The sequence below is a fragment of the Heterodontus francisci genome, chromosome 2 (assembly GCF_036365525.1).
Source record: "Heterodontus francisci isolate sHetFra1 chromosome 2, sHetFra1.hap1, whole genome shotgun sequence".
Taxonomy (NCBI): Eukaryota; Metazoa; Chordata; class Chondrichthyes; order Heterodontiformes; family Heterodontidae; genus Heterodontus; species Heterodontus francisci.
In genome coordinates, this window is record NC_090372.1 from 139881339 (window position 1) to 139900620 (window position 19282).

Sequence of the window (19282 nt, forward strand, 5' to 3'; positions counted from 1 at the left end):
CTCAAAAATCATGACTTTACACTACCATTGAGTCAACATGTCTTCGGTAGGAGAAATTAGATTAGATTAGATTAGAGATACAGCACTGAAACAGGCCCTTCGGCCCACCGAGTCGGTGCCGAACTTCCTGGTGATTTTTGTTTATATTTCAGTAACAAGTTCCATAAGAGGCAACATTTTTCTTTAGCCTGGGCAGCAGGTACTTTTGCTGCTTCCAACATACCTTCACTTCACATTCATGTACACCTGGGATGGTAAAAGAAGTTTCAGTGAAAAAGGAACAAATACTTATCACCATAATGTGTTCGAGGAGGATCTTCAGCATACTGACATAAAATAGCTTCCCAACGGAAGCTCAAGGAACAGCACCTCATCCTTCAACAGGAATTTTACAGTCTTCCTGATTCACTGAGTTCAACAACCACTGCTTCTATTTTCTTCCCCAGACAGCAGTTGTTGATAATGATAATTCTTTGAGGGAGTTACAAGTTCTTTGAGGAAGTTACAAGAGCTGTGGATAAAGGGGAACCAGTGGATGTACTGTACTTAGATTTCCAGAAGGTCTTTGATAAGGTGCCACATCAAAGGTTATTGCATAAAATAAAAGCTCATGGTGTAGGGGGCAACATATTGGCAAGGACAGAAGATTGGCTAGCTAACAGGAAACAAAGAGTAGGCATAAATGGGTCATTTTCTGGTTGGCAAGATGTAACAAGTGGTGTGCCACAGGGACCTGTCCTGAGGCCTCAACTTTTTACAATTTATATAAATGACTTAGATGAAGGGACCAAAGGTATGGTTGCTAAATTTGCTGATGACACAAAGATAGTAGGAAAGTAACTTGTGAAAAGGACATAATTGAGCTTCAAAAGGGACATAGATAGGTTAAATGAGTGGACAAAGATCTGGCAAATGGAGTATAATGTGGGAAAGTGTGAAATTGTCCACTTTGGCAGGAAGAATAAAAAATCATATCATCTAAATGGTGAGAGATTGCAGAGCTCTGAGATGCAGAGGGATCTGGGTGTCCTAGTGCATGAATCACAAAAGGTTAGTATGCAGGTACAGCATGTAACTAGTAAAGCTAATAGAATGTTATGGTTTACCACGAGGAAAATTGAATACAAAAGTAGGGAGGTTATGCTTCAGCTATACAGGGCATTGGTGAGACCACAGCTGGAGTACTGTGTACAGTACTGGTCTCCTTATTTAAGGAAGGATGTAAATGCATTGGAGGCAGTACAGAGAAGGTTTACTAGACTAATACCTGGAATGGGCGGGCTGTCTTATGAGGAAAGGTTGGACAGGCTAGGCTTGTATCTGCTGGAATTTAGAAGAGTAAGAGGCGACTTGGTTGAAACATATGAGATCCTGAGGGGTCTTGGCAGGGTGGATGTGGAAAGGATGTTTCCCCTTGTGGGAGAATCTAGAACTAGGGTCACTGTTTAAAAATAAGGGTCGCCCATTTAAGACAGAGTTGAGGAGAAATTTTTTGTCTCAGAGGGTCATGAGTCTTTGGAATTCTCTTCCTCAAAAGGCAGTGGAAGCAGAGTCTTTGACTATCTTTAAGGCAGACGTAGATAGGTTCTTGATAAGCAACAGGATGGAAGGTTATCAGGGGTAGGTGGAAATGTGGAGTAATCAGTTCAGCCATGAACTTACTCAATGGCTGGAGCAGGCTTGAAGGGCCGAGTAGCCTACTCCTGCTCCTAATTCGTATGTTCATATGATTCTGTTACCATTTCCACCTCTTCTAGATTCAAGTTTGTTTCTTCACTTGTCCCATTACCATTTCCTTTTGCCATTTAATTACTCCGGCCGTCCATCTTATAATAGGCCTTCGCTTTTGTTGTTTTCTCCACCGCCCCCTGCCCCCCTTTCATGCCTCTGTACTTTAAGTCATCGAGCTGAAACATCAACTTTATTTCTCTCTCCTATACTTTCTTCTATTGCTGCCTCCATCTGAACACCTGGATAGGGATGGGCAATAACAGGCAAGCCAAGAGTATCCAACTCCCAAAAATAACGTGAAATACTAGCCCTTTGATTAAACTTAACAGGCTTCATTCAGAGCACCTGCAGCACTGCAAACTTGTGATTTTTCTTCCTCTATGTTTTCTTCAACTAGTTATGTTCCCTTTTGCACTATTTTCTCCTCTCTCCTTCAAACCTGGCATCATTCCCCACTCCCGCCCCCCACCCCCGCCACCTCAAAAAAATAAAACTGAATCTCACCATCCTTGCAAACTACCAGCTCATCTCCAACTTCCTTTTATCTCCAAAGTAATTGAATGTGTTGTCTCCCAAATCTGTGCCCCGTGTTTGAATCCCTCCAATCAAGTCTCTGTCTCGCCACAGTACCAAAACAGCTCTCATCAAGGTCACAAATGGCATCTTATATGACTGTGACAAATTATCCCTCCTTGTTCTATCTGCAGACTTTAACAGGATTGATCACACCATCCTCCTCCAATGCCTCTCCATCTTCATCCAGCTGCATGGGATTGTACTGGTTCCATTCTTTTTTTTTAATTCATTCATGGGGTGGGCATCGCTGGCCAGGCCAGCATTTATTGCCCATCCCTATTTGCCCTTAAGAAGGTGGTGGTCAGCTACCTTCTTGAACCGCTGCAGTCCATGTGGGGTAGGTACACCCATAGTTCTGTTAGGAATGGAGTTCCAGGATTTTGACCCAGCAACATTGAAGGAACGGCAACATAGTTCCAAGTCAGGATAGTGTGTGACTTGGAGGGGAAATTGCAGGTGGTGGTGTTCCCACGTATTTGTTGCCCTTGTCCTTCTAGTTGGTAGAGGTCATGGGTTTGGAAGGTGCTGTCTAAGGAGCATTTATCTAAATGTACCTAGAGAATCACTTGCAATGGCTTCTCTTCCCACTCCTGCACCATTACTCTGGTGTCCCCCAAAGATCTATCCTTGGCCCCCCTCCTATTTCTCATCTACATGCCGCCCCTTGGCGGCATTATCTGAAAACAGTAGTTTTCACATGTACCCTGACGACTCCCAGCTTTACCTCACCATTTCCTTTTTCAACTTCTCCACTGTTGCTAAATTATCAGAATGCTTGTCCGACATCCAGTACTGGTTGAGCTGAAATTTCCTCCAATTAAGTGATGGGAAGACCAAAGCCATCGCCTTCAGTCCCCGGTACAAACTCCATCTCTCTCCCTGGCAACAGTATGATGTTGAATCAGGCTGGCCGCAACCTTGGTGTCATATTTGACCTCAATGAGCTTCCGACCACGTATCCACGCCACCACTAAGACTGCTTCTTTCCTCGTCTGTAACATTGCCTGACTCTGCCTCACCTCAGCTAGTGTGCTGCTGAAACCCTCATCCATGCCACTGTTGCTTCAAGACTTGACTATTCAAGTGCACTTCTGACCAGCCTCCCACATTCACCCCTCCATAAACCTGACAACAAAATTTCTGCTGCCATGCACCCATCACCCTGTAGTCGCTGACCTACATTCACTAATGGTTAAGCAATGCCCCAATTCTAAAATCTTTGTTTTTAAATCCCTCCATAGCCTCTCACTCCCCCCACAATTCTCTGTAATGTCCTCCAGCCTCACAACCCGAGATATTTGCACTCCTCCAATTCTGGCCCGAGGAGCATCCCCAGTTTTAATCATTCCACCATTGGGGCAACACCTTCAGCTGCCCGGGTTCCAAGCTCTGGAATTTTCTCCCTAAATCTCTCATTCCTCCTCAAAATCTACCTCTTTAACCAAGCTTTTGGCCATCTGCCCCTATATCACCTTAGGTGGGTCAATGTAAAGTTTTGCTTTTTACTCGTTTCTGTGAAGAGCCTTGGGACGTTTTATTGCATTAAACACACTATATAAATACAAGTTGTTGCTATTGTTCATTTCAATTACTGTACTATTACAAAAGAACCTACCTGCAACTCAAGGCTTCATTAGTCATTAAGTGCTTCCGAAATGCTGGAGCACCCTCCCAAATTTACCACAAATTTTAAACAGATCATGAAGCCTTGGAGGAAATTTGGGTTTTCAGTTTAAATAATATGGTTTTGAATACTATTAAATATTTTCTGGGTCAAGTAAAAAGGATCATTATAGTTAAAAATTATCTGTAGAAACTTTTTCCTTAAAAAAGGTTTTGCAAAGAAAATAGTCTTCTTACCTTAAGAAGATTTGTCAAATAATTTTTCAGAAACTCTTTCAGACGTTTGTAGAGTTCCAGCCCTACAAACTGGGCTCCACCTGGGGTTTGGCCCTTCTGTTTTTTGGCAGCAGCTGTTCCTCCTCCTCGCGCTTGATTTGACTGGTGGACACTGGTACAATAGTTATAAACATGACTGCAGTAGAGGTTAAGGGCAGTAGAACAAGAGAATGGCGTCATCTTAATAAAATATACATGTTAACCAGCCAAGATTGATTCAAACAGCTTTATTTGTATGTATAGCTGCTTTACCTCAAGTTTATTGTTTTATGCACCAGCAATCTTATACTAAAATTATACTCATAGGTGGCTTACAAAGCTAATATTTAAATGTTAGCATATCAGATGTAAGTGCAAAAAATATCTATGATTAGGGCAACTACATTTGAAATTAAGATCAAATGACTGCATTTTTACATCACCAAACAAATGCTAGAAACAGGCCAAAATCAATTTCAAAGTTCTTAAACCAGTAAACCAAAATTTAATACAGTAAATTCAGCAAACTACGAAAACCTTCCTCAAGATTGCACAGTATTACCAGATCATCATTAATAACTCAAATTCATTCAATAGTAAACTTGCATGGTGCATTTCCATAATAGTCCACCAGGGTAGGTCAGAAGAGATGCATTCAAAGCCCATTTCATTATATATATCGTGAACAAAATGGCAAGCAAACAAATAGATAGTATAGTTGGCTAATAAGAATACCAACATAATCTATTATTCTATCCAAAAAGAGTTGTGAACTATTGTGCTGGTTAACAAAAATGGCAACACAAAAAGATGCTATCCTTACACCTCCGCAACCAAACTGTTCTTTACCAAATGTAAAGATGTCATTAAATGATCCAACAAGTCTGAAGAAATATAATCGGAAAAGACTATAGCTGGCTGCACAAGATCATTTCGAAAGACACTAGCACAAAGTACAGAGGAAGAGGCGATCTGATAAAATTCTAAGCGTATAACGAATTCCTCATGTTTCAATCCTCAATACTGTAAATTTTTCAAATGCAAATTTAATATAAAAATGGATTCTATGTAATTAACCAATTAGCTTATGATAGTTAAATATTTTATAAGGGTGTAAAGATAAGCCCAGCAACTACAAGCCAGTCAGTTTAACCTCAGTGGTGGGAAAGCTTTTACAAACGATAATTCGGGATAAAAGTAACAGTCACTTGGACAAATTTGGATTAATAAAAGCCAACATGGACATGTTAAGGGCAAATCGAGATTAACTAACTTGCTTGAGTTTTTGGTGAAGTAACAGAGAAGGGTTGATGAAGGTAATGTGGTTAATGTGGTATACACGGGCTTCCAGAAGGTGTTCGATAAAGTACAACATAACAGCTACAGCCCATGAAATAAAAAGTGACAGTGGCAGCATGGATACAAAATTGGCTGAGTGACAGGAAACAGAATAGTGGCGGGCGGTTGTTTGTCAGGCTGGAGGAAGGTATATAGTGGGGTTCCCCTGGGTTCAGTTTTGGGATCCCTGCTTTTCTTGATCTATATTTATGACCCAGACTTGGGTATACAGGGTACAAATTCAAAATGCGCAGATGACACAAGACTTGGAAATATTGCTAACTGTGAGAGGATAGCGATAAACTTCAAGAGGACATAGAAAGGCTGGTGGAATGGGTGAACAAGTGGCAGATCAAATTTAATGCAAAGACGTGTGAGGTGATTCATTTTGGTAGGAATAACGAGGAGAGGCAATATAAAATAAAAGGGTACAACTTTAAAGGGAGTTCAGGAGCAGAGGGACCTGGTGTTATATATTTGCACAAATCATTGAAGGTGGCAGGGCAGGTTGAGAAAGCAGTTAATAAAGTGTACGGGATCCTGGGCTTTATAAATAGGGGCGTAGAGTACAAAAGAAAGGAACGTATGATGAACATGTATAGAACACTGGTTCGGCCTCCAGTTAACAATTCTGGGCAGTACACTTCAAGAAGGATGTGAAGGCATTAGAAAGAGTACAGAAACTAACAAAGAAGAGTACAGCACAGGAACAGGCCATTCGGCCCTCCAAGCCTGCGCCGATCTTGATGCCTGTCTAAACTTCCGGGGTCCGTATCCCTCTATTCCCATCCTATTCATATATTTGTCAAGATGTCTCTTAAACGTCGCTATCGTACCTGCTTCCACCACCTCCCCCGGCAGCAAGTTCCAGGCACTCACCACCCTCTAAAAAAAAAACTTGCCTCGCACATCCCCTCTAAACTTTGCCCCTCGCACCTTAAACCTATGTCCCCTAGTAACTGACTCTTCCACCCTGGGAAAAAGCTTCTGACTATCCACTCTATCCATGCCACTCATAACTTTGTAAACCTCCATCATGTCGCCCCTCCACCTCCATCGTTCCAGTGAAAACAATCCGACTTTATCCAACCTCTCCTCATAGCTAATACCCTCCAGACCAGGCAACATCCTGGTAAACCTCTTCTGCGCCCCCCACAAGAATGGTTCCAGGAATGAGGAACTCCAGTCACGTGGATAGGTTGAAGAATCTGGGACTGTTCTCTTTGAAAAAAAAAATTAAACAGAGATCTGATAGAGAGGTTCAAAATTATGAGTGGTTCAAAATTATGAGTGGTCTCGACAGAGTAGATAGGGCAAAACTGTTCCCGTTGACAGAAGGTTCGAAAACAGAGACCGATTTAAGGCGATTAGATAAAAAAAAAGCAACGGCAACATAAGGAAAAACGTTTTTTTTAAATGCAAGTGGTTAGGATCTGGAATAGGAACAGAAGTACGCCATTCAGCCCCTTGAGCCTGTCCCGCCATCTCAGATTTAAAATTAACAACTGTTCTAGCTTCAACTGCTGTTTCTGGAAGAAAGTTCCAAACCTCTACCACCCTTTGTGAGAAGTGGTGCTTCCTAACATCTCTCCTGAACGGTTTGCTCCTAATTTTTAGACTATGCCCCCTAGTTTTAGAATTTCCAACCAGTGGAAATAGTTTATCTTTGTCGAGCATGTCTTTTGTTGTTAATATCTTGAAGACTCCGATCCGATTACCCCTTAACTTTCTAAAGTCTAGCGAAAACAGGCCTAATTTGTGTAATCTCTCCTTGTAACTTAACCCCTGTAGTCCAGGTATCATTCTTGTAAACCTATGCTGCACTCCCTCCAAGGCCAATATATCCTTCCTAAGGAATGGTGCCCAGAACTGCTCACAGTACTCCAAGTGGGTTATAACAAGGGTTTTGTACAGCTGCAGCATAACCTCGGTGTCTTTATACTCCAATCCTCTAGATATAAAGGCTAGCATTCCATTAGCCTTTTTGATTATTTTCTGCACTTGCTCATGGCATTTTAAAGATCTATGCACCTGAACCCCCAAGTCTCTTTGGACATCCTCTTCCCATTTAGAAAGTACCCTGCTCTATCATTTTTTGGTCCAAAATGGATAACCTTACACTTGCCCGTATTGAAATCCATCTGCCACAGTTTTGCCCATTCACCTAGTCTGTCAACATCTCCTTGCAATTTTATGCCATCATCTAGACTGTCTACAATGCTGCCTAACTTTGTATCATCAGCAAATCTGGATATATGACTTACTATGCCATCATTCAAGTCATTAATAAATAATGTGAATAATTGAGGCCCCAACACAGATCCCTGCAGGACACCACTATTCACATCCTGCCAATCAGAGTACTTACCCATTTATCCCCACTCTCCGTCGCCTACCACTCAACCAACTTCTTAACCGTGTCAATAATTTGCCCTCAACTCCATGGGCTTCTACCTTAGTCAACAGTCACTTATGTGGGACTTTATCAAATGCCTTCTGGAAGTCCATATAAATAACATGCATAGACATTCCCCTGTCCACTACCTTAGTCACCTCTTCAAAAAATTCAATGAAATTTGTCAGGCATGACCTTCCCGTCATGAATCCATGCTGGTGGTCCCTGATTAACTGAAATTTTTCTAGGTGTTCAGTCACCCTATCCTTGATTATAGACTTCAGCAAGTTGCCCACCACAGATGTCAATCTAACTGGTCTGTAATTTCCTTGGTTCCCCCGTTCACCCTTCTTAAAAAGTGAAGTGACATGTGCAACTTTCCAATCCAGAGGGACCACTCCTGAATCTAGGGAACTCTGAAAGACTGTCGTTAGGGCATCTACAATGTGCTCCCCTACTTCCTTTAACATCCTCGGATGGAAACCGTCAGGTCCTGGGGATTTCTCACTCTTTAGTTCCATTAATTTCCTTGTTACTGATGATTTACTTACGTTAACTGTATTACGTCCCTGTCCTCTATTGGCTATTAATTTTTTCGGGACTTCCGGCAAGTTATCCTCCTTTTCAACTGTAAATACTGAGGCAAAGTAATTGTTCAACATGTCTGCCATTTCCCCATTATCAATGACAATATCTCCAGTTTCAGCTTTTAGTGGGCCTACATTGCTCTTGACCACCCGCTTTCCCTTTATGTAACTAGAAAATTTCTTCTTATCGATTTTGATCTCCCTTGCAAGTTTCCTTTCATAATCCCTTTTAATAGCTCTTATAAGCTGCTTTGTGACCCTTTGCTGATCTTTGTATCGATCCCATTCGGCAGGATCTGTGCTGCGTTTTGCATTTTTGTAAGCCCTTTCTTTTTGTTTTATGCTATCCCTAATCTCTTTAGTTGTCCATGGCTGTTTTTTCTGCGAAGTGGAGCTTTTTCCTCTCAGGGGTATATACTCGCTCTGTATTTCGTTAAATGTTTCTTTAAATATTCTCCACCGTTCTGCAGTCGTTTGACCCATTAACAGATCTTCCCAGTTAACTGTGGACAGTCTCTGTCTCATCCCGTTAAAGTCAGCCTCACCCAAGTCTAAAATTCTAGTAGCTGATTCATGCTTTTCACTTTCAAACGCTACCTTGAATTTGATCATGTTGTGATCACTATTTGATAAATGTTCACATACAGTTAGGCTACTAATTAAATTTGGCTCATTACTCATAACGAAATCTGATATTGCCTGTCCCCTTGTTACATCTAGGACATATTGCTGTAGGAAACCATCCTGGACACATTCCAGAAATTCACTACCTTTCTGACAGGTGCTAGTCTGCCTCTTCCAATCCATGTGCAAGTTAAAATCCCCCATTAATACTACTCTGCTTTTGTTACACACTTGCCTAATTTGTGCATTTATACAATCAAACACCTCAGAACTGCTACCAGGGGGTCGATACACAACACCTATTACAGTTTTAGATCCTTTTCTGTTCCTCAGTTCCACCCATAAGGTCTCCACTGGATGCTTTCCCTTCATTATATCCTCCCTCACCAATGAGGTGAAATTATTTCTAATCAGTGAGGCTACTCCACCCTCTCTGCCATTTTCCCTGTCCCTCCTTTAAACTTTATAACCAGGTATATTTAGTTCCCAGTCCCGACCATCCTGCAGCCACGTCTCCGCAAAGGCCACCACATCATAAACTTCCATTTGAATTTGTGCCTGCAGCTCATCTAATTTATTCCTTACACTCCGTGCATTTGTATATAGAACTCTTATTTGGGCGATACCCCCTAACCTGTCCCTCAACACTGATGCTTTATTCGCCTGTTTATTATTTCTCGCTTCTGGTTTAACCAGTATACTTCTTGCAGTTTTGCCATTATCTGCAGTTCCTGAATTAGGGTTCCTGACTGTTTCTTTACTCTCTGCCCTGTTACTTGTTTTTGAAACTGTACTGACTTCCCGAGGCCATCCCCTCCCCCCATTTATTAGTTTAAAGTCCTTGTACTGCCGAAGGCACATTCAATCGACGCCTTCAAAACAAAACTGGATAATTATCTCAACAGAAAACATTTGCAGGGCCACGGTGAAAAGTGGGACTCGGTGAGTTGCTCTTGCAGAGAGCTGGCACGGACATGACAGGCCGAATGGCCTTCTTCAATGCTGTAACTATTCTATGATTCTGTATACAATACATTGTCCACTACTTTAATGGATGCATTAACCATCTTATATTAAACAGCTAAGCTTCTCCACTAAAATAAATTATTGGTCCACTTTTTTTTTTACACTGAGCACAGAGTAATTTCTAAACTATTGTTCTGGACTTAAAAGTTCAAGTTATTGTAAAGAGCAAAGAAAACAAAAAGTTGTTCAGCAACACGTTCAGAAAGCAAACCGATCTCAAACTTTTTTCACACAACAGCAATATTTAGTCTTTGACAGATAAATCACAACATGTCAAATTGTAACAAGTTTGATATGTGAACCAAAGTACAGAGGAAGATACGATCTGTAAAATTCTCGATGTATAACGAATTCCTCATGTTTCAATCCTCAATACTGTAATTTTTCAAACTCATTTAATATAAAAAGGCATTCTATGTAATTAACCAACTTCATGAAAGAGTTAATAAAAATAAAAAATGCTGGAAACAACACAGATCAAATCAGATTTTGTAGACCACACAGTTCAACGTTTCAGGTTGAGCCCTTCTTCATAGTAGAAAATGAGATTAAATGAACAAGCAGTTTCATAGAATTAGCAACAAAAAAAGGGTTGGATGAAAAAAAACAAAGGAAATATCAATAAAATGACCATGCCAGGCAATGGCGAGCAGCAAAGAAATTCAAAATTATAAAGACTTTAGAAAAATAGTGCTACAGCAGCAACAAAGGAACTGTCAAAAGAGAAAATGTCAACACAGAAAGTCTGCAACAGAAAAAAAAAAGTTTCCAAAACAGAGTTATTGGACTTCCGTACCCCAACTGCTCCAGCGTACACCAGGATGACCAGTAACTCCAACTCATGACACTTGTTGACCATCAGTTTTATAGGTCAGAAATAAAAGACCAAGGGCATGAAACACATCACACTCCCCAGGGCACAGAAGTGGAAAAACTCAGGCAGGATGTTTGGCTATTCAGGTAACAGAAAAAAAGAAAGGTCAACAGAAGGGCACCGAATCACAGCATTGGTTTTGCTAGTATTTTGTGTTTAATTTCAGACATTAAATACGACTTACCAGGGGTAGGCAATGGGATACAGGTCTCTGGCGCAGAGTCTGTCCCTGTTGCTCAGAAGGGAAGGGGTAAGAGGAGCAGAGCATTAGTCATTGGGGACTCCATAGTTAGGGGAACAGATAGGAGGTTTTGTGGGAACGAGAGAGACTCACGGTTGGTGTGTTGCCTCCCAGGTGCCAGGGTACGTGATGTCTCGGATCATGTTTTTGGGATCCTCAAGGGGGAGGGGGAGCAGCCCCAAGTCGTGGTACACATAGGCACCAACGACATAGGTAGGAAGACAGATGGGGATTTAAGGCAGAAATTCAGGGAGCTAGGGTGGAAGCTTAGAGCGAGAACAGAGTTGTTATCTCTGGGTTGTTGCCCGTGCCACGTGCTAGCGAAGTGAGGAATAGGGAGAGAGAGGAGTTGAACACGTGGCTGCAGGGATGGTGTAGGAGGGAGGGTTTTGGTTTCCTGGATAATTGGGGCTCTTTCTGGGGTAGGTGGGACCTCCACAAACAGGATGGTCTTCGCCTGAACCAGAGGGGTACCAATATCCTGGGGGGGGAGATTTGCTAGTGCTCTTCGGGGGGGTTTAAACTAATTCAGCAGGGGGATGGGAACCTAAATTGTAGTTCCAGTGTGCAGTATGTTGAGAGTAGTGAGGTCAGGGATAAGGTTATAAGGACACAAGAGGGCACTGGCAAGCAAGAGCTTGGTTTAAAGTGTGTCTACTTCAACGTCAGGAGCATCCGGAATAAGGTGGGTGAGCTTGCAGCATGGGTTGGTACCTGGGATCTCGATGTTGTGGCCATTTCAGAGACATGGGTAGAGCAGGGACAGGAATGGATGTTGTGGGTTCCGGGATTTAGATGTTTCACTAAGAACAGAGAAGATGGTAAAAGGGGGGGGGGGTGTGGCATTGTTAATCAAGGAAAGTATTACAGCGACAGAAAGGACGTTTGAGGACTCGTCTACTGAGGTAGTCTGGGCCGAGGTTAGAAACAGGAGAGGAGAGGTCACCCTGTTGGGAGTCTTCTATAGACCTCCAAATAGTTTCAGAGATGTAGAGGAAAGGATAGCAAAGATGATTCTTGACAGGAGCGAGAGTAACAGGGTAGTGGTTATGGGGGACTTTAACTTTCCAAATATTGACTGGAAATACTATAGTTCGAGTACTTTAGATGGGTCAGTTTTTGTCCAGTGTGTGCAGGAGGGTTTTCTGATACAGTATGTAGACAGGCCAACCAGGGGCGATGCCACATTGGATTTGGTACTGGGTAATGAACCCGGCCAGGTGTTAGATTTAGAAGTTGGTGAGCACTTTGGTGATAGTGATCACAATTCGGTTAGGTTTACCTTAGCGATGGGCAGGGACAGGTATATACCGCAGGGCAAGAATTATAGCTGGGGGAAAGGAAATTATGATGCGATTAGGCAAGATTTAGGATGCGTAGGATGGGGAAGGAAACTGCAGGGGATGGGCACAATCGAAATGTGGAGCTTATTCAAGGAGCAGCTACTGCGTGTCCTTGATAAATATGTACCTGTCAGGCAGGGAGGAAGTTGTCGAGCGAGGGAGCCGTGGTTTACTAAAGAAGTTGAAGAGCTTGTCAAGAGGAAGAAGAAGGCTTATGTTAGGATGAGACGTGAAGGCTCAGTTAGGGCGCTTGAGAGTTACAAGCTAGCCAGGAAGGATCTAAAGGGAGAGATAAGAAGAGCAAGGAGAGGACACGAGAAGTCATTGGCGGATAGGATCAGGGAAAACCCTAAGGCTTTCTATAGGTATATCAGGAATAAAAGAATGACTAGAGATAGGTTAGGGCCAATCAAGGATAGTAGTGGGAAGTTGTGTGTGGAATCGGAGGAGATAGGGGAAGTGTTAAATGAATATTTTTTGTCAGTATTTACAGTGGAGAAAGAAAATGTTGTCGAGGAGAATACTGAGATACAGACTACTAGGCTAGATGGGATTGAGGTTCACAAGGAGGAGGTGTTAGCAATTTTGGAAAGTGTGAAAATAGATAAGTCCCCTGGGCCAGATGGGATTTATCCTAGGATTCTCTGGGAAGCCAGGGAGGAGATTGCAGAGCCTTTGTCCTTGATTTTTATGTCGTCATTGTCGACAGGAATAGTGCCGGAAGACTGGAGGATAGCAAATGTTGTCCCCTTGTTCAAGAAGGGGAGTAGAGACAGCCCTGGTAATTATAGACCTGTGAGCCTTACTTCGGTTGTGGGTAAAATGTTGGAAAAGGTTATAAGAGATAGGATTTATAATCATCTTGAAAAGAATAAGTTCATTAGAGATAGTCAGCACGGTTTTGTGAAGGGTAGGTCGTGCCTCACAAACCTTATTGAGTTTTTTGACAAGGTGACCAAACAGGTGGATGAGGGTAAAGCAGTGGATGTGGTCTATATGGATTTCAGTAAGGCGTTTGATAAAGTTCCCCACGGTAGGCTATTGCAGAAAATACAGAAGTATGGGATTGAAGGTGAATTAGTGCTTTGGATCAGAAATTGGCTAGCTGAAAGAAGACAGAGGGTGGTGGTTGATGGTAAATGTTCATCCTGGAGTATAGTTTCTAGTGGTGTACCACAAGGATCTGTTTTGGGGCCACTGCTGTTTGTCATTTTTAGAAATGACCTGGATGAGGGTGTAGAAGGGTGGGTTAGTAAATTTGCGGATGACACGAAGGTCGGTGGAGTTGTGGATAGTGCCGAAGGATGTTGTAGGTTACAGAGGGACATAGATAGGCTGCAGAGCTGGGCTGAGAGATGGCAAATGGAGTTTAATGCGGAAAAGTGTGAGGTGATTCACTTCGGAAGGAGTAACAGGATTGCAGAATACTGGGCTAATGGGAAGATTCTTGGTAGTGTAGATGAGCAGAGAGAACTTGGTGTCCAGGTACATAAATCCCTGAAAGTTGCTACCCAGGTTAATAGAGCTGTTAAGAAGGCATATGGTGTGTTAGCTTTTATTAGTAGGGGGATCGAGTTTCGGAGCCACGAGGTCATGCTGCAGCTGTACAGAACTCTGGTGCGGCCGCACCTGGAGTATTGCGTGCAGTTCTGGTCACCGCATTATAGGAAGGATGTGGAAGCTTTGGAAAAGGTGCAGAGGAGATTTACTAGGATGTTGCCCGGTATGGAGGGAAGGTCTTACGAGGAAAGGCTGAGGGACTTCAGGTTGTTTTCGTTAGAGAGAAGGAGGAGAAGAGGTGACTTAATAGAGACATATAAGATAATCAGAGGGTTGGACAGGGTGGATAGTGAGAGCCTTTTTCCTCGGATGGTGATGGCAAACACGAGGGGACATAGCTTTCAGTTGAGGGGTGATAGATATAGGACAGATGTCAGAGGTAGTTTCTTTACACAGAGAGTAGTAGGGGCATGGAACGCCCTGCCTGCAACAGTAGTAGACTCGCCAACTTTAAGGGCATTTAAGTGGTCATTGGATAGACATATGGATGAAAATGGAATAGTGTAGGTCAGATGGTTTCACAGGTCGGCGCAACATCGAGGGCTGAAGGGCCTGTACTGCGCTGTAATGTTCTATGTTCTATTACCTGCGGGTTTCTGAATTTTGGATTTCTCCCATTTTCTTCAGTGTGTGACTGAGACAATGTTCCTCTAATGTCTTTAATGCTTCTTTCCCTTGGCTGACTGATGATCTTTTAAATCATCAAAACCAATTTACCAATATTTCCTTCATGCTTTTTTCCCCTCACATTTTTTCTGATTCAATTAAAATACTTGTTCATCTTTCATTCTTCAATTCTGAAGAGGGACATAAACCAAATGTTCAATTGTTTGTTTTCTCCACAGAGACTAATTTGCTGAGAGTTTCCAGCATTGCAGCTTTTTGGAATTTTCTCTGTACAGTTAAGTACTAGCTTCGTATACTGCCACGGGAAATGCAGATGCGCCACGGATAAATAACATGGAAATCCAAACTGATATTCACTTAATATATTAACTACAGAAATAGACACAGAACTGGATAACTAAACTCTTCAAAATCCTTGAACGTGTTGTCACCTCCCAAATTCATTCTCATCTTTCCTGGAACTCCACATTTGAATCCCTTCAATCAGGTTTCTGCTCCTGCCACAGTACCAAAACAGCTTTCAAAGTCAAAAGTTACATCCTGTGTGACTGTGGCAAAAGTAAACTTTCCCTCCTCATCTTTCTCGAACTGCCTGCGACCTTTAGCTAACCACACCACTCTCCAATGATTCGCCACAGTCGTCCAGCTGGGCGGGACTGCTCTTACCTGCTTCCATTCTTACTTATCTAATCGTAGCCAAAGAATCACTTGCAATGGCTTCTCTTCCTGCTCCAGCACCATTACCTCTGGTGTTCCCCAAAGACTGATCTATCCTTGGCCCCCTCCTTTTTTTCGATCTACATGCTGCCCCTCGGCCACATCTGAAAGCACAGTGTTGCAAACGTACTACCTCACCAACATCAACTTGTCCACTGTTCCTAAATTATTAGACTGCTTATCCAACATCCAGTACTGGATGAGCAGAAATTTCCTCCAATAAAATATTGGAAAGACTAAAGCCATTGGTGTTAGTCCCCGCTCCAAACTCTATCCCCCAGCTACCGACTCCATTCCTTCTCTGCCAACAGTCTGAGATTAAGCCAGTCTGCTCGCAAGCTTGGCATCACATTTTGGACGTGAGCTTTCGACCTCATATTTATGCCACCACGAAGAATGCCTATTTCCACTGCCATAATATTGCCCGACTTCGCCTGTCTCGGCTCATCTGCAGCTGAAACCCTCATTTGTGTCATTACCTCTAGACTTGACTATCCTAATGCACTCCTGGCTGGTCTCCCGTATTCTACCCTTCATAAACTTGTCATCCAAAACTCTGCTGCCCATGTCCTTACTCGCACCAAGTCCCCTTCACCTATCACCCTGATCAAGCAATGTCTCGTTTCCAAATCCTTCCACTGCCTCGCCCTTCCCTATCTCTTATCTCGTCTCATCTTCTTCAACTCCACAACTCTCAAATATCTGCACTCCTCTAACCTGGCTTTTTGAGCATCCCCAATTTTAATCGCTCCACTGATGGCCGTGTCTTCAGTTGTCTAGAACCGAAGCTCTGGAATACCTTCCCTACACCTCTCTGCCTTGTTTTCCTCCTTTAAGACACTCCTTAAAAGCTACCTCTTTGACCATCCCTAAATTCCTGTCAAAGTAATGGCCTGAAATTTGCAGTCAGTTGCAAAGCACAGGTGCTCACTGTTGACCGAGAAAAGCTGCCCACAAAAATCTAGTGATCTATGTGGCATGGATTTGCCTTTCCTAAGGCAGTTTAAATCTGGCAGCAAATCAAGGAAATATCTTGGCGTGCAGCAGCAGTGAACTCAGCAAGCAGGTAGGCAATTAATAAAATGTAGGTATTCACACACAACAATACAGTGAGGTTCCACAGGGGTCAATACTAGGACCACTGCTTTTTTTGATCTATATCAATGTCTTAGACTTGGGCACAATTTCCAAATCCGTAGATCACACAAAACTAAGAAGTATAGCGAACAATGAGGAGAATAGTGATAGACAAACAGGTGGAATGAGCAGACAGGTGACAGATGAAATATATTGCAAAGAAGTGCAAAGTGACACATTTTGGTAGGAAGAACAAGGAGAGGCAATATAAACTAAAGGGGACAATTTTAAAAGTGGGTGCAGGAACAAAGAGACCTGTGGGTATATATGCACAAATCATTGAAGGTGGCAGGGGAGGTTGAGAAAGTGGTTAAAAAGGCATATGGGATCCTGAGCTTTTTAGATAGAGGTACAGAGTACAAAAGCAAGGAAGCTATGAACCACCTCTATAAAACACTGGTTTGGTCTCAACTGGAGTACTGTGTCCAATTCTGGGCAATGCACTTTAGGAATGACGTGAAGGCTTTAGAGAGATTGCAGAGAATAGTCCCAGGATTAATGGAGAGGGATGACCGAGTTTAGGAGACCAGGATGTAGAAGCAGTTTGGGTTGGGGTGAGAAATCATAAAGGCAAGAAGTCACTTGTGGGAGTGGTGTACAGACCACCTAAGAATAACCACACTGTAGGATGGAGTATAAAGGAAGAAATAATGGCAGCTTGTCAGAAAGGTACAGCGATAATTATGGGCGATTTTAACCTACATATAGACTGGAAAAATCAGATGGGTAGAGGTAGCTTAGATGAGGAGTACACAGAATGTTTTCAGAATAATTTCTTAGAACAATACCTTTTGGAGTCAACCAGAGAACAGGCAATACCAGACCTGGTATAGTGCAACGAGATAGGATTAATTAATGACCTCTGTTAAGGCACCCCGAGATAGCAGCGATCATAATATGAATGAATTTTACATTCAGTTTGAGGGAGAGAAAAGTGGGTCCAAGACTAGTATTTTAAACTTAAATAAGGGCAATTATGAGGGCATGAAAGCAGAACTAGCTAAAATGAACAAGCAAATCAGGTTAAGGGATGGGTCAAGAGATGCAGTGGCAGACATTTAAGGGAATATTTCAGAATACACAGAATAGATACATTTCAACGAGGAAGCAAAATTCCAAGGGTAGGACCACCCCCACCACCCCCCAACTATGGTTAACTAAAACAGTTAAAGATAGTATGAAACTTAAAGAAAAAGCCTATAATTGCACAAATATGAGAGGCAGGTTAGAAGATTGCACAGAATATAAAAAACAGCAAAGAATGACTAAAAGATTGATAAGGAAGGTAAAGTACAAAAGAAAGCTAGCTAGAAATATAAAGACAGATAGTAAGGGTTTCTATAGATATTTTAAAAAGTTGTTAACAAAGTGAGCACTGGTGCGATAGAAAGTGAGTCTGGGGAATTAGTAATGGATAATAAGGAGACGGCAGATGAATTGAACAGATATTTTGCATCGGTCTTCACCATTGAGTATATAATTAACATCCCTGTAATAGCTGTAAGTCAGGAAATGGAAGGGAGGGAGGAACTCAAGAAGATTACAATCACCAGAGAAGTGGTATTGAACAAACTGTTGGAGCTGCAGGCTGACAAGTCCCCAGGTCCATGGACTCCATCCTAGGCTGTTAAAAGAAGTGGCTAATAAGATAGTTGATGCATTAGTTTTAATATTCCAAAATTCCCTAGATTCAGGGAAGGTTCCGTTAGATTGGAAAATAGCGAATATAACTCCTTTATTCAAAAAGGGAGGGAGACAGAAAGCAGGAAATTACAGGCCAGTTCGCTTAACATCTGTATTAGGGAAAATGTTAGAAGCTATTATTAAAGACGTTATAGCAGGGTATTTAGAAAAATTCAAGGTAATCAGGCAGAGTCAACATGGTTTTGTGAAAGGGAAATCATGTTTAACCAATTTATTGGAGTTCTTTGAGGAAGGGGGAACCGGTGGATGTATTGTACTTCAATTTCCAGAAGGTCTTTGATAAGATGCCACATCAAAAGTTACTGCAGAAAATAAAAGCTTATGGTGTAGGGGGTAACATATTGGCATGGATAGAAGATTGGCTAGCTAACAGAAAAAAAGAGAGTAGGCATAAATGGGTCATTTTCTGGTTGGCAAGATGTAACAAGTGGTGTGCCACAGGGATCTAGGGAGGAAAGTAACTTGTGAAGAGGACATAAGGGGGCTACAAAGTGATATAGATAGGTTAATTGAGTGGGAAAAGATCTGGCAAATGGAGTATAATGTGGGAAAGTGGGAAATCGTCCACTTTGGCAGGAAGAATATTATCTAAATGGTGAGAGATTGCAGAGCTCTGAGATGCAGAGGGATCTGGGTGTCCTAGTGCACAAATCACAAAAGGTTAGTATACAGGTACAGCACGTAATTAGGAAAGCTAATAGAATGTTACTGTTTACTTCGTGAGGAACTGAATACAAAAGTAGGGAGGTTATGCTTCAGCTATACAGGGCATTGGTGAGACCACAGCTGGAGTACTGTGTACTGTACTGGTCTCCTTATTTAAGGAAGGATGTAAATGCGTTGGAGGCTGTACAGAGAAGGTTTACTAGAGTAATACCTGGAATGGGCGTGCTACCTTACGAGGAAAGAGTGGACAAGCTAGGC

At 42.2% G+C, this 19282-nt stretch overlaps 1 protein-coding gene across 3 annotated transcripts in view; it reads right to left on the reverse strand.

Moving 5' to 3' along the window:
• The window catches only part of LOC137347189 (cullin-1), a 160189-nt gene that overhangs the window by 101447 nt on the left and 39460 nt on the right, over positions 1–19282 (reverse strand). For all 3 annotated transcript variants that reach the window (XM_068011396.1, XM_068011404.1, XM_068011413.1), the window contains exon 3: positions 4168–4342. In XM_068011396.1, the coding sequence (XP_067867497.1) occupies positions 4168–4342 (175 nt within the window). The remainder of the gene's footprint in view (positions 1–4167; positions 4343–19282) is intronic.